Below are 25,256 nucleotides of genomic sequence, written 5' to 3'. Positions count from 1 at the left end.
TTCTCAACTGGTGGGTCGCGACCCAAAAGTGGGTCGCGGACCCGTTTCCAGTGGGTCGCGGGCCTTTGCCTGACACAAAAAAAAAAATTATTATTTTATTTTCAAGGGCATTTTTATGCAGCGGAATTATTCCAGTATTTACGGCACTTGTTCAGCGGTGCAGGAAAAACACCCCAATGCGTTGTGAATCACATCACGTGATGAAGCTCAGCCAATCAAATATGAGTATTCTGTCAAGTTTCCTGACTTGAGTGAGATGTACACACATGACACACGGGGAGAGACGAGGATACAGAGAGCAGAGCAGGACTGTTTATTGAGGTGTGAGTCGTGAAAGTCAAATCATAGGACGATCTCCAAAAGAGAGAAATGGCCAGAGAGACCAGAGTCATTAGACTCTGAATAATTCACCTATATGAGTCTGTCAAGTCAAACACTAATTTCTCTTTTTCGAAGATGAGAAAAATATAATATTGTGGCTTTTTCACTTCACCCTGAATGAACTGAATTTAAAGCTGCAGGGTAATTCAGTGAAAATTATTTTGCTAAAATGAATTTCGTTCAGTAATTTATTTTTTAATCCAGCTGTTATTTTACTTGAAATGAGAAGAACATGTATTCATGTATTATTTATAATCCATCCAGTTAAATTTGAAAAATGAGATTAATATTTGTTAAAATATAATTGATGTGTACTTTCTTTATTTGTTTACTACACAGAGACGTTACTACTACTAGACCTCTTCAATATAGATACGCAAATTATATGTATATATATATAATTTGGGTCGTGGGTCCCGGCTTGTCATTAAGGGGTGATGGTGGGTCCCGCAGCCAGACCAGTTGAGAACCAGTGTTAGATGGACACATACTGTAGAATGACATGAGGAACAGAAAAAGAGGATGTGTTGACATCCGCACTCTGACTTGGCCTAAAAACCAAGATGATTCGCAGACAGTTGCTGCAGTAACCAGATAACTGATCCGTTATTAACTGCTGGTATTGCATGTAGTTGATGTTTGCAACTTCACATTATGTTACATTCTAGATGTCAAAAGCGGGAACAGAAAAAGAGGATGTGTTGACATGCAGCACTCTGACTACGAGCAGAAATCTGTGTGCACGGGAATCATCAAATGTTTGGTTCCGCATTTGTACAAGATGTGAAGATAGAGCACAACTCAACTTCCCTGAGGTGACGATGCGTGCCGCGAAGGCTGGTATCGGTGCAGTAAAATGAATAAGTGAAAGGATCTTTTTAATTTTAGGGATAATAAAAGGTTATACAACCTCAGTGTCAAAACATGATTCATGGTTTTATTCCTGTTGCTAAACTGTGCCAAGTCTCTGCCACCTCGACTTGACCGGTGAGGAACACAGGGTCAGCATCAATGTGTTCCTTTAAAGTCATACAAGTCGACATAGTTTCCCTTTGATGTTTTGGATTGCGGTGTGAGTTGCACATACACCGATTTCAACAAGAGCGATGCAGTTTCTTCAAAACACATGTAAGACATCAGAGAGTTGCTTCCTGTCCCTTTCCATGCAGCCGCTGAGCTGAGAGGCTTTGAAATCGTGTGTGCGTGTGTGATCTTACTACTTTTTTTTCTTATTGGTATGGTATCTCTAGGTTTGTCTGTGTCCCATCACTCATTGGGCAGGATGTTGTAGTCCAGTTTGTATTTTGTTCATTATTTTTTTTTATCACATTTAGATAATGTGCCACTTGGCATTGTCCGTTCACCACTAAATAGCATTGATGTTTACTATGGATGCATTTTTATTTGTCGCTCTCCGTTTCTAACAGGTGGTTGCTTCCCTGTCCATTAACAATGACAATAAGGGATAAAAGACTCAAGACAGAATCATCTGTGATATATTCAATAAAAACAGAGGTCGATATGAATGAGTGTTGATGTGAGCTAAATGTTCATGTCTGCATGCTAACATGCTCCCAATGACAGTGCTGACATTCCTAAGTTTAGTAGATATGTTTACCACGTTTGCCGTCTTACTGTAGTTTGTTAGCATGCTAGCGTTTGCTAATTAGCACAATACACAAAGTGCAGCTGAGGCTGATGGGAAAAGCATTAGTTTAGCAGACGATGATGCTAAATGAAAAATGAAAGGCCCTGTGTGTAGGATTTAGGGGGACCCATGACCCTTTGACGTTTTTAAGTTACCTGAAGGCCACCGTGTAGTTCTCCGATACACTTTGAAAGGGAGGAGTGAGCGTAGGGTTGTTCAGTCGGTTGCAATCTGCAACATCACCACTAGATGCCACTAAATCCTACGCACTGCTCCTTTCAGGGATCACAGACTTATCACAATTAATCCTAAATGGGACACGAAAGCTTGCACCAAACCTCGTGGCAAACCATCCAATAGTAGTGGAGACATTTTGGTTAAAGCTACTAATGTGAACCTGCTAGAGCCGGGGTGGGAACCATAACAGACTGTACAAATCAGTCTACTCGATGTTGAGATATTTATCAGCGTAAATGAAATCCTTGATCGCTTGGTGGCACTGGAAGATCGGTTCATTTTTCTGTGGGTATCATACCAAATGTCATGGTTATAGAGGGACACTGCCATGCTGCTAGCATAGCTAAACAAAAACATTTACAGAAATTCTGAGTTGATCTTATTAAATGTACTTTTCCACTCTGTAACATAATCATAACGGCACATCACTGAGAAATTATGTTCTTCACTTCCCCAAAACAGTGACTGACTTCACTGTTCCAGAGTTCTCCCACGGTCCTCATTAAAAAAAATTATTTTTTTTAAATAGACAGCCAGTGTGCAGAAGCTACACAGCAACCCCCTTTTAAGCAGTCAGGTGCTGCGAGTGGTATGCTGGGAAAGGTGTAGCAATATTTCCAGCACATGATAGTTTTGACATATTGATAAGCAAGAACTCCTCTGGGCTGTTTGTGTTGGAGGCACTGTGGTGTGAATTGTCATGGTAATAAAAAGGAAATGCAGATACCAGTTTGGAGAACAGCAAGAGAAGTGTGAGGGGTTGTCCACCCCCAACAACCTTCTCCCTCTTGCGATTTATTTGCACCCTATCTGTGATAGGCCATGCCTGAACTCCGGTTCCTCCTTACCTTTCAGGTGGACTGGAGGAGATTATTATTATTAAAGTTCTTATTAGTCTACTGCTCACTTCCGTCTGAGTCCAGGCGATGCTACTAATGGTTTACTTAACCCTGTGGTTTTACATCAGGGTTGAATGATCAGTTGTCCAGTGTGCCAACGATTGAAGCACTTAGTTATGGCTCTCAATGACAGTGGCCCCCCTGATAGTGTGAATTGGGAGCCAACCATTGTAGCCAACGCATTGGTATTTAAAAAGCACCAATTAAAATGACATGAAGTCAGGGACAAATCGACAAAGTCATGATACATGACAAGTATACTTCGGGCTCATTTCACAAGACGTCTCAGTGTACGAGCAACGGAGGCTCAGAGTTCTCATTTAAAGCTGCAGTTATGTGACAAACTCCAACAGATTACTTTCCCCTCTGCAGATACAGCCAAGTGAAGCGTCAGGCAAGACAGAGTACAGGGGATTTTTAATAGAAAGAGTCAACTCAATAAAAGACAAATTTGGGATGGCAGTCTTTTTTGAGATTAAATGTGATGGGCCTCAAGCACCACAAAGCCATGACAAAGTAATTCAAAGTGGCACGATAGCTATAAGAGGAACATTTAACCAGACACAGATATCAAATGACAAATTTAAGTTTCCAAATTGTAGAGAGTCAGCGTTGAGAAAGTTACCCTGCAATCATACCAGAGTATTTACTGTTTAAAGCAGACCCGATAACACCGGGCGTAGACTTTACATCTGACGTAAACATTTTAATCTCAGCCAAAAAACTAAAAAGCAATGTTCAGGTTCAACCATTTGTCCTAAAAAAATAAATAAAAATTATATATATTAAAAAAAAAAAAAACTACTATATTCCATGCTTTTTATACACTTTCAGCAAGGAGAACGAGAGAAGAAACCAAGCAAGAGTCCATGTAGTCACTTATAAGTAAACGATTTTATTGGACATACAAAAAAAGGTTAAGATCTAAAAATCACATTTACAGTTCCAGAAATTTAACTTTTCTAAACTAGTTTACAATCACTTTTTAGGCCTTTGGAGCCTGGAATCAAGTATCAGAATATGTTTTGTATTTAAAGCCACGAACATTATCTCCCACGCCCATAGACAACGGACCAAACCAAGAAGCCGTGGTTTCCCGGACAAAGGGGAATTTTCATGATAGTGCGTGTAAAAAAAGAAGAAAAAAAAAAGTAAAACTGAGACAGCTCTGAAAGCGCGCGCTCCTTCAAAATGAATTCCAAAAGTGACAGAAAAAAGAAAAGTCCAAATTGTGTTGGAGGAGAGACTTTGGGAGTAACGTTGCATGCCCAGTCCAGCAGTCTTGACAGTGCGCAAGGCGCTAACATCAGTCCGGTCGTTAAGACCACCCGTGGAGCAGAGAGGCCGCGACAGCCAGCGGCAGCAGCAGCGTGAAGCAGTCAGTCGTTCCGGAGCCGCTCGCTTTGGTTGGCGGGTTCCCAGTCCCGTTGGCCATAGTTACGGTCATGGGGGGGCCTGTGGTCTGGGCCTGGACCACCTGCAACATGCAAGACCACAATCATCTGGTTATTTTAACGTGAGCAGGTCTACAGAACACACTAGTCCTTCAAGGGCGTAAGATCACAATATTTCAGCCGGTGGACAAAAGTTATTAAACATTTAAAAAATAAAATTAAAAGAAAATAAATCTCTAAATACCCATTACACACAACCAAAACCTTAGGAGAATGCGCATTAGAGTTTAAAACTGTTTAAAGTTTAACAAATTCATCAACCCCTGACACTAAATCCTCAGAGTTCTGGAAAATAAAGAAGTGTAACTGGACAGTAAAGACAGCTTGGGTCCCAGGGATGAAATTAAAGTTACTTATTCCCTATAACTTGCCGCTTTAAAAAAAAAAAAGAAAAAAAACCCCCGCATGTTTAAATATTTATAATAACCATTTCTGTTTAGAATAAGCCCATTGCCCACAGTGCCACAGACTCACAGCTAAAATAACCTTTAAATTAGAGTTAACAAGAGCACCTGTGACGGAGCGCCTCAGGAAGCCGAGGAGGAAACAAACGACCGGTGTTCGACTAGTTGGGTTCAGCAGCGCGTTTAACCCTTAGCAGGTCAATATCCCGCTGAAGTTAGAGACAAAGCGAGTGAGAAACAGAATAAAAAGCAACGACTGACCTGTGATGAGATGAGATGGAGAGTCAGCAGCAGAGCTCCGAGGTAAGCTACACACATCTTATTCATGTTGGCGTGGAGAGTGTTCGAAGGCTGTGCACGCTGATCCGGTTAAGTCCTCTCGGTTAGTCGATGAATAACACCACGGGGCTGCAGCCGCGAGCTTTATACCCCCGGTGACATCATCAGCCACTCAATACCACCTGCTGTATAGCCTGTGTCGTGTTGCATTCATGCGCCGTCGGGAATATATTGATATCAAATTAAGCGCACGTGAACGACTTTAATTTACACAGTCCAATTCGTTTGATAGGGCTGCTGTTTGTCAGCAGACATTTAGGAATGGAAGGCAACAGCTGGAACAACAGTCCAACACGACACTAGCTCCACAACCACCACAGAATATTTATGACAATGAAAATATTTGTGTGAAATAATCTGTGGCCTGTAAGCATTAGTTTTATTTAGGACTGCAGAGTTTTAGTTAGTCATTGTGTCCACTGCATGCTAAAACGGAAAACGTTATTTTAAATAGACCTACAGGAGACAAAAATCAACTCCCTTTGTCAAGTGAGACGCAATAGCATGATAAATATTCCGGTGGAAACCTTCAAAATAAGACAACCAAACCACACTGCCGCTAATAGTTTTTCCACCCATGTGAGTGTGGGCTCTATTGCGTAAGGACTCGGAGATACTATCAACATAAGTACTGACATGACTATCATTGGAAGCGTATATTAAAACATATAATTTTCGAAATAAAACCACTCAATCAGACAACTCTGGTTTTATTTACCATAATATCACTTTTGTTGTATATGAGCTTACAATTCAATCAAACAGTTCAATCACAATTCATAATATTCAATATTGTTTCCCTCAATGGATTATGTATCTCTTCATTCAGCAACCGCTTGCTTACGTTAGTATAAATACGACCTCATTTCAATTTTGACCGAACGGAGTTCCCGTAGTTGTCCTTGCTTCAATTTCTTCCGGAAGAAACAAAGTATTGCGCAAAGGGCGGAATGTAACAGCGCGATAACTGCACACTGTCACAACTCAGAAACAACCAAACAGTCTTCAGTTTTTTGTGGTTTTGCTTGTCCACAGAGCTACATCGCCTCTCCATGCTGCTGTGCCGGGTTTCGGCAGTAAGCCAGACGCTAGCGAGATGGGGACGGAGGTCACAACGGGGAGGCGGCCTCCTCCACCGTGCTCTCTCCTTCAGCTCCAGCCACTGTCACGGTGTAAGTTCAGGCGAAGCCGGCGCTCAGCCCGCAGAGGCAGGCTCTGCTCAGGGACTGTACCGAGACACAGTGCTCCTTCCCCGGTCTGAGTTCCCAATGAAACTGACTGGACAGAAGCTGCTGGACCGAGAACTCCAGATACAGCAGGTAGGACAAACTATTGAGACTGACCCTCTACTCAAAAACACGTCATGTGAATTCCCCCACTGCTCGCGGTGAACTGGACACATTGTAGCACACGACTGTAATTTTTCTACAACTCTTTAGGGTTTATTCTTCAGGCCGGCATGCATCTGATGCGTCGAGAGGCAGTTACCCCCACCCCTTGTAAAACAGACGGGCACCTTTCTGAATTATGCAGACTGAAAATAATGTCTGACGGCTCACACAGCTGAAGTATTGGATTATGCTCGGCGTCGCATAACTGTGACTTATCACCCTCTTGGTGGGTGGGTGTGCATACTTAGATTTGCACAGCTCAAATCTAACAGTCTATAGTATCTCGATGGTTAAACACTGCTACAGAGAGCTCTATATCAACGATGCATTGTTTTTTGTCACATGAAAAATATGAATTCTCGCCACTTTTGCAGGAGTGTGGGTTTGCAGGTTTGTACTCCTGGCAAAGAGAGAGGAAGGCAAAGAAGGAGTTCTGCCTACACGATGGACCTCCGTATGCCAATGGAGACCCACATGTAGGACATGCGCTCAACAAGGTGATCACATCAAGTTTCAGATATTCCCCTCTGTTATGGTGCATTCTAACTTTTTGACAGCCGTGGACACCTGCGGCACCATTTAGTCGTTGTTGTAAAAGCTCTCAGCTTTTCCTGGACACTGCCGAAATAAACATTCAATTCACTCTGTCTTGTTTTTGGTCTAGATCCTGAAAGATATCCGAAACCGTTTTGAGATGCTGAGGGGGCGGCAGGTCCACTACGTCCCGGGTTGGGACTGCCATGGCCTGCCCATCGAGCTGAAGGCTCTGGGGGAGTTGGGGACCAGCGGTCTCAGTCCCCTGCAGATCAGACAGAAAGGTAAAGATGGACGGAAAGCTGGACGAACGTCACCGCTGTCAGATCTTTGCAGCTGCTGTAATGTTTTTATCCCATCCAGCGCGGGAGTTTGCAGAGGGGGCCATAGCTCGTCAGAAGGCTGCCTTCCAGCGCTGGGGGTTGATGGCTGACTGGGACCAGTGCTACTACACCTATGATGGGGCCTATGAGGCTGCTCAACTGAAAGTCTTCCAAGAGATGCACAGCAAGGTGGCCAATGATGCGCTATTCAGAAAACACTTTTATGACACTGTGAAAAGGCTCAATAACCTAAATAGTGACATAATAGTTATTGCAATAGGGGATTACTGTAGTAAACACATGGATGGGATTAAAACAGAATTTTGCTCTCAGTAGCTTATTAGGCTAATATTTATTTTTTCTTTGTGGTTTTTAGGGGTTCGTCTACCAGGACTACAAGCCAGTCTTCTGGTCCCCTTCATCAAGGTGCCTGAGCTAGTTTGCTTATGCAGAGGTTGCTGCATCGAGGCATCAATATTTCTAAGCTATTCTAGATCAGCACATGATAACTGACTTGGCTACTGTGGTCTGCTTTGATCCGGACTCTGGGCCCTTTGCAGAACGGCCCTGGCAGAGGCAGAGCTGGAGTACAACCCTGAGCATGTGAGCAGAGCCGTCTATGCCACATTCCCCCTGAGCACACTGCCACCTGCGATAGCCTCAGAGGGTAACGCACACACGCACACACACATCCAGTTGATTCATTTATTTTAAAAGATTATACTTTAGTCCTGACCTGGTGAGAGGTGTGTGTGTGTGTGTGACGTACCTCAGCAGGATTGCAAAGTGTCTCTGTGTTGGTGTGGACCACCCAGCCCTGGACCATTCCCGCCAACCAGGCCGTCTGCTACATGCCCAACGCCCAGTGAGTAGCAGCACCACAACATGACGGTTATACAGCGGCCGTTTGAGGGCATCTCTCTGCAGACATGACTCTACTCGCTATTATTTCAACTGTTGAATAATCTTCTTGTTTTCAAGATTGATTTGAAACATTAGAAATGTTTTGTGACCGACCAACAGTCCAAAACCCAAATATATTCCGTTTATTATCATACAACACTAAGGAAGCAAGCTACACATTACAGAGGCTGCAACAATCTCTTTTTTTGCAAAATTTGTTTAAAAATAATCTTAAATGAGCAATCAATTATCTGAATTTGCACATGAATTTCATGCGATATGACCAACTGATTAATTGGCAAAATCATCTCAAGCCCAGGTCTTTTGTCATCTTCAGTCTATTACATCTACTGGTATGCCATTTCCTTACAGCAGTGGTGTCCCTGAAACCTAAACCACATTTCCCATCAACCCGTTGTTCACAGGTACTCGGTGGTGAAGAGGGCGGACAACTCTCAGCTGCTGTTAGTGGCCACTGAACGCACAGCCAGCGTGGCAGCACTGCTGGCCACAGAGCTGGAGAGTGTAGGCACCTTCACAGGTAGTGCTCGCACACGCACACGCGCGCACGCACGCACGCACTCCTGGTGTATCTAGTCATTTACAAACATAACTACGCTCATGTGCCTCTGTTCCAAGGCTCTCAGCTCGAGGGTGGGATCTGCAAACATCCCACAATTCCTGACAAGGAAGTGCCGCTATTGCCGGCCAATCACGTGACTATGGCAAAAGGAACGGGGTTGGTCCACACGGCGCCAGCTCACGGCATGGAGGATTACAGTGTGGCTTCTCAGTTTAAACTTTCCGTGGTACGTTCTGTATTTTATAATGGCAACCTTTGGGAAATCAAGAAAAGCTTCTACCATGCAAGACAGTGACAGTTTTGATCGTTAATTGTTTCAGTCATGCATCAAAGGAAAACGTGTGTGTGTGTGTGTGTGTGTCCAAAGGAGTGCATGGTGGACGAGGACGGGAAGTTCACTGAACTGGCCGGCCCTGAGCTACAGAATCTGTCTGTGATGACAGAAGGCACTGACAAAGGTACAGAACAATGAGTGAAAAGGGGATACACTTACTTAGCCCGTGTGAATTTGTGAGGGCATGTGTTGTTTTTCATCTCGGTCTGTTTATCACATTTGTGGATTGGTCTGGCGGCGTGTGCTAGTGATCGCCATGCTGACGGACGGCGGCGCCCTGGTGAAGGAGGAGCAGTGCGTCCACAGTTACCCGTACGACTGGAGGACGAAGCAGCCCGTCGTCATCAGGCCCAGTAAACAGTGGTTCATCAACACGGCGTCGCTTAAAGACAAGGCCAAGGTGAAGCTGGGAGACATATTTTTACTTTTTGTTTAGCTCTCATTTTATTTGCTGGAAAAATAAATCCAGCCTGTTCCTTGTGCAGATAGAGCGATGCATTGTGCTCTTCCAGGAAGGGACTCTCTTCTTATTCACGGGTTGTTCCAAAGGAAGTAATACCTGTGTTTGTCCAGGAAGCACTGCAGAAGGTGCGTGTTTTGCCAGAGTCGGCGAGGGGCAGCCTGCTGACCATGCTGGACAGACGGACGTACTGGTGCATCTCCAGACAGCGGAGCTGGGGCGTCCCGATCCCAGTCTTCTACCACAGAGAGACCGGAGAGGCTCTCGTCAACAAGTCAGCTCACACACATGCAGACAAACTGGCTTTATACGCGCCAACGCTACTTGCACACTCGCAATTTTTAGAGTTACTGCAGACACTGTGTGTCACACTCGATTACTTTTGGGTATTTTATCTCCTTTTTGGTTTGCTGTAGTTGTCTGATTTTATTATATAGCAGCCCTGAAATGTTTTTGTTTCTGGTTAAATCATGTAAAGCACTTTATAACTCTGTATTATTGTTATTATTATTATTGTTGTTTATTAATGAGCATTCTTCCCATCTCTGCAGGGACACCGTGTCCCATATAGCAAAGCTCTTCAAAGAGAAGGGCAGTGACTGTTGGTGGGAGCTTCCTATTGAGACTTTGCTGCCAGAAAATGTGCTCCAGAAGGTGAGCGTTGTGATGGTGTGTCTGTGAGATAATGAGAATAGGTTTGAACCAGCCTCAGTGGTACATCAGGTGATATTGGCCATGGTAAGGGATATTCCCTCTCTAATATGATGAATATTATAATTACTTTTACTATTGTTGGCGAGAGTAGACACTGATGACTGATGAATTGTTTTTGCTTTCCTCTCTACTGTCCACCTCTCAATAGAAGGCAACAATCGCAAGTTAGCCAGAGCTCAGAAGGATGCATTAAAAATGTTGTTAAAACACGTAATAATACATCTGAAAGGCTGTTAAAAGCAATAGTTTTATATTTGCTTTTGATGATTGAGCTGCTCTAATCATCATATTTCTGCAGCACTGTGGCATTTTTATTCCACATTAGCTCATTGTTTTGGTTAACACATCAGATTTCTCCGTTGTACTCACAGCTACTAGCAGGTGAACAGTAGTGGAACATTTTACAGCTAAAGACAGATATGTTTGAGTTCCATTTCCAGATATTCTGCCCCAGAGTGGCTTTAAAAAGTGATCAATAGAGCTTTGAATATGATTATTAATATTGTCATCTGTTTTCTGTTGGCCAACCAACTAATCACCTTATTGTTGCGCGTCTCTGTAGAGTAAAGCAGGTCCAGTGAGCGACTACGTTCGTGGAGAAGACGTCTTAGACATCTGGTTTGACAGCGGAGCTTCATGGGCTGCTGTACTAGAAGGTACGTCTGAACTGTCCTGCTGTGTACGTCGTACCAAGCAGCTATCTATCTATCTCTCTCTCGCTCTCTCGCTCTCTCGCTCTCTCGCTCTCTCGCTCTCTCTCTCTCTCTCTCTTATTTATATATATATATATATCTCCAGTTTTCATAATCTACATAGACGGGATAATGTTTTCTTCCTCTCTGATGACAGCAGTTGGTTCTCCTGCTCACGTCAATGACTGGCAGCTTTCCAAATGCCTTTAATCAACTCTCCTGTCATTAGTTCTATTGTAGAGAAAGCTACTTACACACTCTCACTGTCCACTCATTAAGTCGCTTTGCAAAGTGTATTGTAAGGAAAAGCTCCACACACGGGGATTACAAGGCAGTGCAGCCTCAGCATACCAGGGTCACCGTGCTCTGTGTCTAGTAGAACAGTCGAAGGTAAACTGTTATACTGCGGACACCCTGTCCAAAATATCCACCGTAGCCCAATCTAGCAGAGAATCTTCAAACTATACAAAAGAATGAGCCTTTTACAGCAGAGACTGGCTCAACAAGTTTGTCTGCTAGCCTTCGTTAACCGAGTTATGTCTTTTTTCAAAAGTGGAAAGTCTCACTAACCCATCTTCTATGTAGGACTAAAAGCTTTCCTGTTCACTTCCAGGTGAGTTTTAATTTCGCCACACAAGGTAAACACGAGCCATATTGTATGTTAGCAAATTATGTAAAACTCACCTGGGAGGAAACGAGCATGTTTTTAGTCCTATTTGGAACAGCCTCTTGTGGCTGAAATGAGTATTACAACAAGAAATACTTTTTCACCTGCCAAAACTTAAAGTTGTTATCAGTGAAAAAAGGGAACTCTGAGATTCTCCTGGCAAAGCCTTTATTCACCTGCTCTGAAGTCATAAACACAGGAGAAGAAACTATTCAGATCACACTTGGAGAATAGATCATCACAATATTGTTGTCTTGAGCTTCCTCTCAGGGCTTCTGTACGTGTGACTCTATGGATGGCAACTAATTATGTCTTCCAACTTGCTTACACATAACACCGAAAATGAATTGGACGAAGATGTCTTTTTGTTTGCTGGCAAAGCAGAATCCAAGACCAGAAGGCTTTTTAAGGGTAGCTGTTAAATGTCGCTGTTGGTTTTGTGTTGTCGTTTTCTAGAGGAGATGGAGGGAGACACTGAGGAGCCTGAGTCACGTCTCAGCTGGCTCCCCGCTCCGCTCCGTGAACCTCTGGTCACAGGTTGTCTGATCCTCCGCCTACCGGCCAACGCAGCTGCCTCTGTCTTCCAATGTGTCTTTGTTTCTCTGTCCTGTCCGTCTGCTTTAAATGTCCTCCAATGCCAGATCGCTCCTCCTCCCTCTGCCTCTGAACAACGCAGCACCTCTGTTGTGCCCAAATACTGAAGATCATTCAATCCCATTCAGTATATATTGGTTAATGCTCGTCATAGCATATTTGAATGTGCTGTGAGGAGTGTTTATGAATACCAAAACGTGGAAGCTTTTTCTCCTCCTCTTTCTCTCTGTGGCAGTTTGTTTCTTTTTCCAGGAACGGCCCAAACTCTTCTTTTTGTGTGTCTTGTCTGTCGGATTGATTCAGGATGGAGATGGACGAGGCTGAAAGTTCTCTGTGCCTGTGATGCCATGGCTGCAACACCTGCCTGTCGGATAGCTGTCTAAATGAAATCTGCTTCTTGAGTCTTTAGCAATGGTCACCCTTGAGTGCACAGGTGCTGAATGGTTGGAGTCCCACACTAACACTGGCTTGTCTCTCGGCTTTTCTAGATGTTTCTCTCCTCTGGGACAGTCTTCCTGTGCACTAACCGTTTTGGTTATCTAGTGTGTGTGTGGGGGGGGGGGGGGGTGTGAGACTAGAATTGAACTGACTTACGCCTCTTTTCTCTGCAACCCGCCCTGCAGAGTCAGACTCCAGGGCAGATGCATATGTTGAAGGGAAGGACCAGATCGGAGGCTGGTTTCAGTCCTCGCTGCTCACCAGCGTCGCCGTCAGGAACAAGGCCCCTTACAAGTGAGTGTCCTGTTTTGCAATCTAGTGGATTCACATTTTTCTAACGTGAATACATGAGTTTAAATGGGGGAAAAACATCTGGTAGACATTGCTTTCACAAGCCTACAAGCAGGTTGTGATTGGTTCATTGGTGAAACTGATAGTGACTCGTATAATCCACCGTTTCTTTTCTAAAATAGTCTACCCTCGCCTCCTAGATGCCACCTCTTTCAAATCCCTTCACTGTGTACTGTCAGCCTTCTGGTGAATATTTGAAGTCTCAAGCCCATGCTCATATAATTCCAATTACATCATCAAACTTGATGAAATCTCCTTAAGAGCCACAGAAGCCATTACACAACCGCTCTCACAGGTGAATGAACCCGAACTTCATGTGTAGAACTAGTGGCGTTCTTTTAAGTAACAGTTGATGACACAAATAATAAACACAAATACCAATTTGTGTTTACAAAAGTATGCTGTACCACGAAAAGTAGTTGAGAACAACATTTCGAGGCCAAAATATGTATTTTTTAAAATTCCATATTTTCAATCACACATGTTGTAGTGGCCATTTGTCGGCTAAATCAAACTTAAACAAATAATAATCAAACGCCACTGATGCACCGTGGTCGGTATCCTTACGCAGCCAGAAGAGTGAAATGTCCAAGCAGGATTCCATTTTTGTGTATTTATTAAATAAAACAAACCAACTAACAAAACTCCTGTCATGCAATGCTGCTGTGCAGCTGGTAAAAACTATACGCCCACCCCGGTGCATGCTGGGCCTATCTTTCTACTCATTTAAATAGCAACAGGTGCCCACAGTAATTACCCAAAAATAATAGAACTAAACAAATTACTATTAAAGAGAAAATAATCTTAATATATGAAACATCTACAATAATTAAACAATACTACTTATGAATGAAATAACAAAATACAATATCAAATAAATAGCTCCAACACATGTAATACATACAATATCCTACTTTTGCGAATATGAGACTGTGGCTTTGTGTGTGCAGGTCTCTGGTGGTCCATGGCTTCGCTGTCACTGAAAAAGGAGAGAAGATGTCCAAGTCTGTGGGCAACGTTGTGGATCCAGATGTAGTTATTAATGGAGGGAAGGTACGGTCAGGGAGAGAAACTGTTCGATACATGCATATAAAGAAAGGAACGGCGTTCTTCAATCATAGAAGGCTGAACCGTCTCTTTGTAGTGTGTAGCTACGCAGATAGTTGTGCTTCTAATTGCCACGGTTTTGATATATCTGGTGCTGAGACCTTAACCACAGCCTAATGATCTGAGTTGAATTGATTTTTTTCATCCATTGGAAGCGTTTAGCAATTCCGATGGTATTTCAAAACCCTGAAGGATAAAACTAAACTGCAATGCAAGACACCTCAAGGAGTAAGTGGTATGTTTCAGTGCTTGGGGTGATCAGTTACTTTTATCAGGGGTCACTAACTGATTCACTAAAGATAAAATGATGTTTGTATTGATGGTGCATCTGTGCTCATGAAGCATTCAGCCATTACTTAATGCAATTACTTTTACTACAGTAAATTCATGTCAATCCAAAAGTCACATTACTGACACACTTTTCTTTCTCACATGTCCCTCCCTCTCCAGGACCCGGGTACGCCAGCCTACGGGGCGGATGTGCTGCGTTGGTGGGTGGCGGAGTCAAACATCTTCACTGAGGTTCAGATTGGACCCACTGCTCTCAACTCAGCCAGAGACAGGATCGGCAAGGTACCAGTGCAGTGAGGACATGGTGCAAGTGGCTGCTTATTGTCCAGTTACTTTTCACATCTGAGCCCCGTTTCTTTCAGCTGAGGAACACTCTGAAGTTCCTGCTCGGCAACCTGCAGGGCTTCGACCCACGTGTGCAGGCTGTGGACCCCAAAGAGATGCACTACATCGATCAGTACATGCTGCACCTGCTCCGCGAGTACAGCATCAAGGTGTGTTCATCTCAGCCACACGGTATGAGGCGCTGACTGAAATGAGTGTACCTGTGGAAGCCAATGACGTGTGTGTGTGTCTCTCTTTCTCTCTCTGTTTCTCTGTGTGTGTGTGTGTGTCTCTCTCTATGTCTCTCTTTCTCTCTCTGTCTCTTTGTTTGTGTGTGTGTCTCTCTTTCTCTCTCTGTCTGTGTGTGTGTGTGTGTGTCTCTCTCTATGTCTCTCTTTCTCTCTCTGTCTCTCTCTGTGTGTGTGTGTGTCTCTCTCTATGTCTCTCTTTCTCTCTCTGTCTCTCTCTGTGTGTGTGTGTGTCTCTCTCTATGTCTCTCTTTCTCTCTCTGTCTCTGTGTGTGTGTGTGTGTGTGTGTGTGTGTGTGTGTCTCTCTTTCTCTGTGTGTGTGTGTGTGTGTGTGTGTGTGTCTCTCTGTGTGTGTGTGTGTGTGTCTCTCTCTCTATGTCTCTCTGTGTGTGTGTGTCTCTCTCTCTATGTCTCTGTGTGTGTGTGTGTGTCTCTCTCTGTCTCTCTGTGTGTGTGTGTGTGTCTCTCTGTGTGTGTGTGTGTGTGTGTGTGTCTCTCTGTGTGTGTGTGTGTCTCTCTGTGTGTGTGTGTGTGTGTGTCTCTATGTCTCTCTGTGTGTGTGTGTGTGTGTCTCTCTTTCTCTCTGTGTGTGTGTGTGTGTGTCTCTCTCTTTCTCTCTGTGTGTGTCTCTCTTTCTCTCTCTGTGTGTGTCTCTCTTTCTCTTTCTGTGTGTGTCTGTCTTTCTCTCTCTATGTCTGTCTGTGTGTGTCTGTGTCTCTCTTTCTCTCTGTGTGTGTGTTTCTCTCTTTCTCTCTGTGTGTGTGTGTGCGTGCAGGTGACAGACGCCTACAGTGAGTTTGATGCCGGTAGGGCCATCCGTGTCCTCCAAGCCTTCATCACCAGAGAGCTCTCCAGCTTCTATTTCAGCATCATCAAAGACCGGTAAAGGCTGAAAACATGAGACCCACCAGTGGTTTAGCTGTGCTGGTGTCCTTCTGATCGCTTTACTTTGCTTTAACACTCGTTCCTCATGAGACATTTTGGGCTTTCTTTATTGTTCTATCATTTTGGCCGTGTTAATACGTATGGCATACATTTTGGAAAGGGTGTGAGCTTTTTCATTTTTTAAATTTTATTTTGGAAGTTGAACTTCAGCTCCTATAATAAGTCTCCAATAAACTGTGTAGCCAAAATACATACCCTCAGACCTTAAGGACAAAAATGATCCACATTGACATCCCACAACTATTACAGTATAAAATCAAGTCAGTGAGAGTGGAAAATGTTCTTCCTATCATTTTTGAAGCAGACATTCTTGTCTTCTGTGGTATAGAGCAACTGTTTTTTTAAACCCACGGGTTAAGTATCTGCGAAACTCTCGTATCTCTTCCTCTGTCCTCGTCTGTTCCTTTTAAATCAGGTTGTACTGTGATCCAGAGGACTCGTTGGGCAGAAGATCATGTCAGACCGTTTTAGAGGAAATTCTAGATGGAGTGACCAGATCTATAGCTCCCATCCTGCCACATCTAGCTGAAGAGGTCTATCTACACGCACCAGGACATGACGGTACGTGTCAGTTGGTTCGTGTTGTTACAACATATCACACCGCATGTGTTTTCAACCACACCGTCTCGCTATACATTTTGTGTTCTCTTGCTACCAAAGAGTATTCATGAACCATAAACGCTTCTGCAGAAGGGGAGACATTATTTCAGAGCGGCTGGATCAAAAGCAGTTCGGTGTGGCGGCGACCAGGATTGGAGGAGGCAGTGGAGGGGGCCTGTGCCATCAGGGACTCCTTCCTGTCTTCCATTCCGGGCAAAAATGCTGCTCAGTACGACCTCACCATTGCCATTGAACCCAGTTTGCTGTTTGAGCTCATGGAGGTAAATAAAATGTTGTGAGCAAGCCACTAGACAGAGAGAGTCCACAAAAGACACTGAGAAGGACTTCACATGTTCAAATGCTGAGGCAATGGGCCAAGATCTAAAGTAGAGTGATTGTTTCCACTTCTTTTTTTTTTTTTGTTAAGTAAAATGTTTCTGCAAAGCTTGAGAACATCGACACATCATGTGTCATCACTTCCAGGCTGCTAGAATCATGCACACATATAATAATAATAATAATAATAATAATAACAAATTAAACTAGAAAATGCATTTCCTGCTGAAGATGCGTTGGAATGCTGAAAACTGAAATGAATCTCAAAAACATTGCTGAAAATAGATATCCAATTTAAAAAAAAAAAAAAAAAAAAAAAAAAAAAAAATTGCAAAAAGCTGAATAATTCAAAAAGTTGAAAGATTACAAATATGAAGTTATGTCACCCCTCTCCTGAAAGAGCTGAACATTTTGATATTCGAACGGTTTCTGTAGCTTTATAGCAGTAGCAGTAGTAGTAATAGTAGCAAAAGTTGTAGTGGTAATACTAGAAATATTAGCAGTAGTAGTAGTTGTCGCAGTATTAGTAAGAGCATTCATTATTTCAACAAAAAAGCCTAATTTTGAGCGAAATGTTTAAATACAGTTAATCCATGAGGCTTTTATTTTGAAAGGGTGGGGGAGGGAGGGGGAGAGGAGACATAATCATAATGTTAGATAAACACAAACCGGTTATTAAATGACAGGCTCATCACAAGCATTTCAGTTAGGATTCATTCTGTGGGGCTTTTATTTTAAAATGGTGTGGGTGGAGGAGGGGGGAAAGACCTCTAAAGATCCCTAAGACCTGAATGACTGTATGAGAGACACAGAGAGAGAGAGGGAGAGGAGAGTATGTGCGCATGTGTGTCTGTGAGTCTGTGTGTTTGTCAACATCACTAATTGGCTCATTCGCAAACAGCTGTGTGCCTGAAGCCATTTCATGGAGATAAAACAGGGAAACACCTCTCAAACAAATCATCAAAACTCCCATAACCGTAGCTCCTATTGCTCCGATATTAATAATTGAGGGGAAGAATGTGTTGAAGAACAGATGGACAGCATTCCAACAGCATTCCAACAACTAAATGTCATCTGTAATATACATAACATGCAACATATAATGTAACACATGTTTACAATACTATCGATTTGTAATCATTAGATAAGAATAAAATATGCTACACACATGTTGGAAATCCCCAATGCTTTTATTTATATATGATCAGTCTATATGAAGGGACATGAACCCATAAGCTTCCTCCTCTCCACTCCCAGTCTCTCCAAGAGGAAGCCACCTCCACCTCCTCCCAGCTGGCTGAGCTGATGACGGTCGCGCGGGTCAACCTGACCAGCGTGCTGCCCCGCGACCTTCCCCCAGACGCCTTGCTGAGCCGCGGCGCCTTCCTCATCAACCTGGAGGGTGAGGAAGGTCCACACTGAGCTAGTCGGTACAACGGTGCAGAGATAAATCAGCCAGGGTTGGGGAAATAGTCGCGTTTTTGCATCATGTCTTAATGGACCTTTTTTCACAGCAGACATTTGCACCCGGCTAACGCTGATGTAATAACATGTCAGGGCCCCGTCTCCAGAGCGGGATACCTCGGGCTCAAACCTCCACCTGGACTCAAGGATGAACTGATTCGAATTTGGAGGTCAGAGGTCACTGTGACCTCACAAAACAAATTTTGGGCCAGAACTGAAGAATTGATATGCTAATTATGGAAATTTCACACAAATGTCTAATAGGATAAAAAAAAATGATGAAGCGATGACATTTTTGGATGTAAACTGATACTTGACTGGTTGATGGAGCTTTACAACCACGAGGTGATCATTTTAGTTCCCACTGTTTCAAACAGCTTCTTATATTTAAATTGTGTGATCATATTGTATATATTTTACCTCGCAGAATATCCTCTACTGCTATAACCAGATCACCATCATCATCATATCATCAACATTTCATAAAACGTCACACTAAATTGCCAACTCATTGTTCTCATGACATTGCTTGTAATAGACTACTCCTCTTTCACATGACTATTGTGACTGATAAAAGCCAGCGTTCCCTGAGCCATGTGATAAGCAGCTCTATGATAGCGGTTATCGGGAAGCTCCGTGAACCCAAAGACAAGTTCAAATGTCTGCAGTGAAAAAGGTCCACACAGTTGTGCACAAAATGTGAATAAGATGACTTCCAACATGCTCAGTACGTCTGTCTGTCCGGTCAGGTGGTGTCATACGAGAGGACAGCGCCTACAGCATAGCAGCAGTGCCCACCACTGCCTCCAGGTGCCCGCGGTGCCGCCGCTACACCACAGACTCGGCAGACTGCCTGTGCCCGCGCTGCCAGACCATCGTTTCACCGGCTCACTGACAAAGCGTCCCGTCACCGTGACGAACATTGACCAGCGGCTGTTTCCTTCCCCTGCATCGGGTGAAGTTCCTCTTGAGGGCTGAATAGAGACCGGCTTTTATAATCCCTGCCGCCATCACCTGAGAGGTGTAAAACTGACTCCCTGTGTTGTTCCATTTTGGCCGCTGCCAGTCAAGAGAGCAGCTTAGCACAGGGCTGTCCTAATAGCAGATAACAAAGCGTAACTGTTTTATGCACTTACAAAACCACAAGGCTGACTGTCCATGAAGCGGGTGTTTTCTGAGCACCAGCGACTTTTGTTTTCAATTAGATGATCTCTGAACTTTCCAGAAAGGGTCCTGTATCGTTACTGTGGCGCACTTTTGTGACTGATAACTCTGCACCAAACGATACAGCATGAGTAAGCTTGCTTACTGTATGTTTCATTGGGAATACTGTTTGAAGTGCGTAACTACAGGGGAAAGGAATGCGTTCCTCTGAGCGTCACCATGTGACTGCAGTAGAGAATGTCTACTGGGTATTGGGGGAACGTTCTTGTAAACGTTTACCGTTCTATAATAGATCCTGTTCCCATAAAGTTGAAGGTATATGGAAAAAAATGTCTCTAAATTATAAATAAATGGATTATGACATTTTCTGACATTCTATACTGACTTTTTTTAATACTATAACAACATGCTCACCGTGACTTTTTTTAACATCCTATATAACTTTTTTTATAACATGCTATGAATTTCTTTATGAGATGCTGACTATATTTCGATATTCTTTTCTCATACTTTATCATGACTTTCATTATGTTTTGTTTTACACACATCTTTTATTTTCATCATGCTAAACGGTCTTTTTATGAAAAACAATTCACGTATTATTCTATGACTTTTCTTAATGACTAATAAATACTTTGACTTTCAACATAATGTACTTTAAATGCCTTAGTATACGATTAATTTCATAAATATTTGACGACTACAGCATACTATGACTCTTAATGATATAGGACTTCTTTATGACATATTTTCAACATGTACTGAGTTTGTTTTTACAGACTACCATGACTTTCATGATTTAGTTTACATCTTATACTTTCACTACTTTTCAACATACTATACTATGATTTTTTTTTCATGCCATGCAAGACTGACATTCTTTCAGATATCTTTTAAATGACATGATATGAGGGCGACTGGCTCAGTGGAGAGCAGGGCCGTCCTTCAGACGATCGGCGGTTCGAGCTTACGTTGTATGAATGATAGAATCTGAAACTAATACATTTTTTATCAACATTGAATAGTAAGATTTTTTTTATCAACATACTGTACTATAACTTTGTTAATGGAAAAAAAGACAAGTCATACAATACTATGACTTTTGTATGACTGTTTCCAAATACTATACTATTATTTTATATGATTTACTATACCATGACATTTTTTCTGCTGGACTAACATTTTTTAGGACAATTTTTTGACATACAATAACATCATTTTTATACAGACATTTTTTCATTATAGTATACTTTGAGTTTTTAATTTACTAAACTTTTAGTTTTTTTGACATACTATACTAATAAGCCTTTTAAATTAATTTCGTTCGACATACTAAACAATTACTTTTGTTGACATACTACACGATACTATTTTTTCTCGACGTAATAAACAATGAATTCTATTCTAAGACTATTTGAAGTTTTTTTTTAACATACTATACTCAGTGTTTTTGTGACTTTTTTCGACATACTATTCAATTAAATTTTCCTCATAGGGCTTTACAATCTGTACACATACGACATCCTCTGTCCTGGGACCCTCTGTTCACATCAGAACAGGAACAACTCTCCCAAAAAACCCTTTAACGGGGAGAAAAAAGGAAGAGACCTTAGGGAGAGCAACAGAGGAGGGATCCCTCTCCCAGGATGGACAGAAGTGTGATAGATGTCATGTGTACAGAATGAACAGCATAACAGAGACCAGGGTCCAGGTATAACCAGGATCCACGGGAACCTGGGAGGGGAGAACGCACAGAGACTGGTGAAGAAGCAAAGTCAGTAATGTGCGTTAATATCTGTAATATAAAATAGTAAAGTGAGTAATAATACAAATTATATTAGCAGTGGGTGTCAGCAGGACCATGGCCAGAGGAAGGACCAGGGTCCAGATGAAACCACGAACCATGGAAACCTGTGAGGAGAGAAAGCACAAAGCCAGCCCTAACTATAAACGTGAACCGGCCCGAACTATAAACGTGAACCGGCCCTAACTATAAATCTGAGTCGGCCCAACTATAAATGTGAACCGGCCCTAACTATAAACCTGAGCCAGCCCTAACTATAAATCTGAGTCGGCCCAACTATAAACGTGAACCGGCCCTAACTATAAACCTGAGCCAGCCCTAACTGTAAACCTGAGCCAGCCCAACTATAAACCTGAGCCGGCCCAACTATAAACGTGAACCGGCCCTAACTATAAACGTGAACCGGCCCTAACTATAAATCTGAGTCGGCTCAACTATAAACCTGAGTCGGCCCAACTATAAACCTGAGCCGGCCCTAACTATAAACGTGAACCGCCCCTAACTATAAATCTGAGTCGGCCCAACTATAAACCTGAGCCAGCCCTAACTATAAACGTGAACCGGCCCTAACTATAAACGTGAACCGCCCCTAACTATAAACCTGAGCCGGCCCTAACTATAAACCTGAACCAGCCCTAACTATAAACCTGAGCCAGCCCTAACTATAAACCTGAGTCAGCCCAACTATAAACCTGAGCCAGCCCTAACTATAAACCTGAGCCAGCCCTAACTATAAACCTGAGCCGGCCCTAACTGTATCACGTGAACCGGCCCTAACTATAAACCTGAGCCGGCCCTAACTATAAACCTGAGCCGGCCCTAACTATAAACCTGAGCCGGCCCTAACTATAAACCTGAGCCGGCCCTAACTATAAACCTGAGCCGGCCCTAACTATAAACCTGAGCCGGCCCTAACTATAAACGTGAACCGGCCCTAACTATAAATCTGAGTCGGCCCAACTATAAACCTGAGCCGGCCCTAACTATAAACGTGAACCGTCCCTAACGATAAACGTGAACCGGCCCTAACTATAAATCTGAGTCGGCCCAACTATAAACCTGAGCCGGCCCTAACTATAAACGTGAACCGGCCCTAACTATAAACGTGAACCGGCCCTAACTAAACCTGAGCCGGCCCTAACTATAAACCTGAACCAGCCCTAACTATAAACCTGAGCCAGCCCTAACTATAAACCTGAGTCAGCCCAACTATAAACCTGAGCCACCCCTAACTATAAACCTGAGCCAGCCCTAACTATAAACCTGAGTCAGCCCAACTATACACCTGAGCCAGCTCTAACTATAAACCTGAGCCGGCCCTAACTATATACCTGAACCGGCCCTAACTATAAACCTGAGCCAGCCCAACTATGAACCTGAGCCAGCCCTAACTATAAACGTGAACCGGCCCTAACTATAAACCTGAGCCAGCCCTAACTATAAACCTGAGCCGGCCCAACTATAAACCTGAGCCAGCCCTAACTATAAACCTGAGTCTGCCCTAACTATAAACCTGAGCCGGCCCTAACTATAAACCTGAGCCGGCCCTAACTATAAACCTGAGCCAGCCCTAACTATAAACCTGAGCCAGCCCTAACTATAAACCTGAGTCAGCCCAACTATAAACCTGAGCCAGCCCTAACTATAAACGTGAAACGGCCCTAACTATAAACCTGAGCCGGCCCTAACTATAAACCTGAGCCAGCCCTAACTATAAACCTGAGTCAGCCCAACTATAAACCTGAGCCAGCCCTAACTATAAACCTGAGCCAGCCCTAACTATAAACCTGAGTCAGCCCAACTATAAACCTGAGCCAGCCCTAACTATAAACGTGAACCGGCCCTAACTATAAACGTGAACCGCCCCTAACTATAAATCTGAGTCGGCCCAACTATAAACTGAGCCGGTCCTAACTATAAACCTGAGTCGGCTCTAACTATAAACCTGAGCCGGCCCTAACTATAAACCTGAGTCGGCCCAACTATAAACCTGAGCCGGCCCTAACTATAAACGTGAACCGGCCCTAACTATAAACCTGAACCGGCCCTAACTATGAACCTGAGCCGGCCCTAACTATGAACGTGAACAGGCCCTAACTATAAACCTGAGCCGGCTCTAACTATAAACGTGAACCGGCCCTAACTATAAACCTGAGCCGGCCCTAACTATAAACGTGAACCGGCCCTAACTATAAACCTGAGCCGGCCCTAACTATAAACCTGAGCCAGCCCTAACTATAAACGTGAACCGGCCCTAACTATAAACCTGAGCCAGCCCTAACTATAAACCTGAACCAGCCCTAACTATAAACTTGAGCCAGCCCTAACTATAAACCTAAGTCAGCCCAACTATAAACCTGAGCCAGCCCTAACTATAAACGTGAACCGGCCCTAACTATAAATCTGAGTCGGCCCAACTATAAACCTGAGCCGGCCCTAACTATAAACGTGAACCGCCCCAAACTATAAATCTGAGTCGGCCCAACTATAAACCTGAGCCAGCCCTAACTATAAACGTGAACCGGCCCTAACTATAAACGTGAACCGGCCCTAACTATAAACCTGAGCCGGCCCTAACTATAAACCTGAACCAGCCCTAACTATAAACCTGAGCCAGCCCTAACTATAAACCTGAGTCAGCCCAACTATAAACCTGAGCCAGCCCTAACTATAAACCTGAGCCAGCCCTAACTATAAACCTGAGTCAGCCCAACTATAAACCTGAGCCAGCCCAACTATAAACGTGAACCGGCCCTAACTATAAACCTGAACCAGCCCAACTATAAACGTGAACCGGCCCTAACTATAAACCTGAGCCGGCCCTAACTGTATCACGTGAACCGGCCCTAACTATAAACCTGAGCCGGCCCTAACTATAAACCTGAGCCGGCCCTAACTATAAACCTGAGCCGGCCCTAACTATAAACCTGAGCCGGCCCTAACTATAAACCTGAGCCGGCCCTAACTATAAACCTGAGCCGGCCCTAACTATAAACGTGAACCGGCCCTAACTATAAATCTGAGTCGGCCCAACTATAAACCTGAGCCGGCCCTAACAATAAACGTGAACCGTCCCTAACGATAAACGTGAACCGGCCCTAACTATAAATCTGAGTCGGCCCAACTATAAACCTGAGCCGGCCCTAACTATAAACGTGAACCGGCCCTAACTATAAATGTGAACCGGCCCTAACTATAAACGTGAACCGGCCCTAACTAAACCTGAGCCGGCCCTAACTATAAACCTGAACCAGCCCTAACTATAAACCTGAGCCAGCCCTAACTATAAACCTGAGTCAGCCCAACTATAAACCTGAGCCAGCCCTAACTATAAACCTGAGCCAGCCCTAACTATAAACCTGAGTCAGCCCAACTATAAACCTGAGCCGGCCCTAACTATAAACCTGAGCCGGCCCTAACTATAAACCTGAACCGGCCCTAACTATAAACCTGAGCCAGCCCAACTATAAACCTGAGTCAGCCCAACTATGAACCTGAGCCAGCCCTAACTATAAACGTGAACCGGCCCTAACTATAAACCTGAGCCAGCCCTAACTATAAACCTGAGCCGACCCAACTATAAACCTGAGCCAGCCCTAACTATAAACCTGAGTCTGCCCTAACTA

The 25,256-nt window shown here is 43.6% G+C and overlaps 1 protein-coding gene and 1 long non-coding RNA gene across 5 annotated transcripts; one reads left to right on the top strand and one right to left on the bottom strand.

Annotated features, from left to right (window-relative positions):
- Positions 1–4,040: 4,040 nt before the first annotated feature.
- LOC306790192 lies at positions 4,041–5,412 on the bottom strand. Its single transcript, XR_013772688.1, has 2 exons — positions 5,285–5,412; positions 4,041–4,642 (listed from the first exon to the last, which is right to left on the bottom strand). It is a non-coding gene; the product is annotated as an uncharacterized lncRNA (long non-coding RNA).
- An 879-nt stretch (positions 5,413–6,291) lies between these two features.
- Positions 6,292–20,197, top strand: iars2 (isoleucyl-tRNA synthetase 2, mitochondrial). Of its 4 annotated transcripts, none has more exons than XM_079286388.1 (24): positions 6,292–6,681; positions 7,128–7,250; positions 7,418–7,571; positions 7,651–7,799; positions 7,987–8,036; positions 8,171–8,277; positions 8,388–8,475; positions 8,939–9,054; positions 9,153–9,322; positions 9,464–9,554; positions 9,679–9,830; positions 10,004–10,164; positions 10,442–10,544; positions 11,167–11,260; positions 12,420–12,500; positions 13,181–13,289; positions 14,297–14,399; positions 14,904–15,026; positions 15,107–15,238; positions 16,093–16,199; positions 16,678–16,823; positions 16,953–17,143; positions 18,456–18,600; positions 19,412–20,197. In XM_079286388.1, the coding sequence occupies exons 1-24, from the start codon at positions 6,415–6,417 to the stop codon at positions 19,555–19,557; spliced, it is 3,108 nt and encodes a 1,035-aa protein (XP_079142514.1). In that variant the 5' UTR covers positions 6,292–6,414; the 3' UTR covers positions 19,558–20,197. The 4 variants fall into 4 exon arrangements, with proteins under 4 accessions (XP_079142514.1, XP_079142513.1, XP_079142516.1 ...); XM_079286387.1 differs by having other exon boundaries at positions 8,385–8,475; XM_079286390.1 differs by lacking the exon at positions 12,420–12,500.
- Positions 20,198–25,256: the final 5,059 nt, after the last annotated feature.

Source organism: Melanostigma gelatinosum, assembly GCF_949748355.1.
Source record: "Melanostigma gelatinosum genome assembly, chromosome: 16".
Classification (NCBI taxonomy): Eukaryota; Metazoa; Chordata; class Actinopteri; order Perciformes; family Zoarcidae; genus Melanostigma; species Melanostigma gelatinosum.
Note: the sequence above shows the minus strand (reverse complement) of the source record. Positions and strands in the feature narration are given on the sequence as shown.

What these genes read in the sequence shown, in the direction of transcription:
- iars2 (XM_079286387.1), top strand. Translation starts at nt 6,415, where the DNA reads ATGCTGCTGTGCCGGGTTTCGGCAGTAAGCCAGACGCTAGCGAGATGG. An exon ending in CTCAGTTTAAACTTTCCGTG is followed by an intron (nt 9,323 to 9,463) that starts GTACGTTCTGTA and finishes GTGTGTCCAAAG; the next exon opens with GAGTGCATGGTGGACGAGGA. An exon ending in ACACGCACCAGGACATGACG is followed by an intron (nt 16,824 to 16,952) that starts GTACGTGTCAGT and finishes ACGCTTCTGCAG; the next exon opens with AAGGGGAGACATTATTTCAG.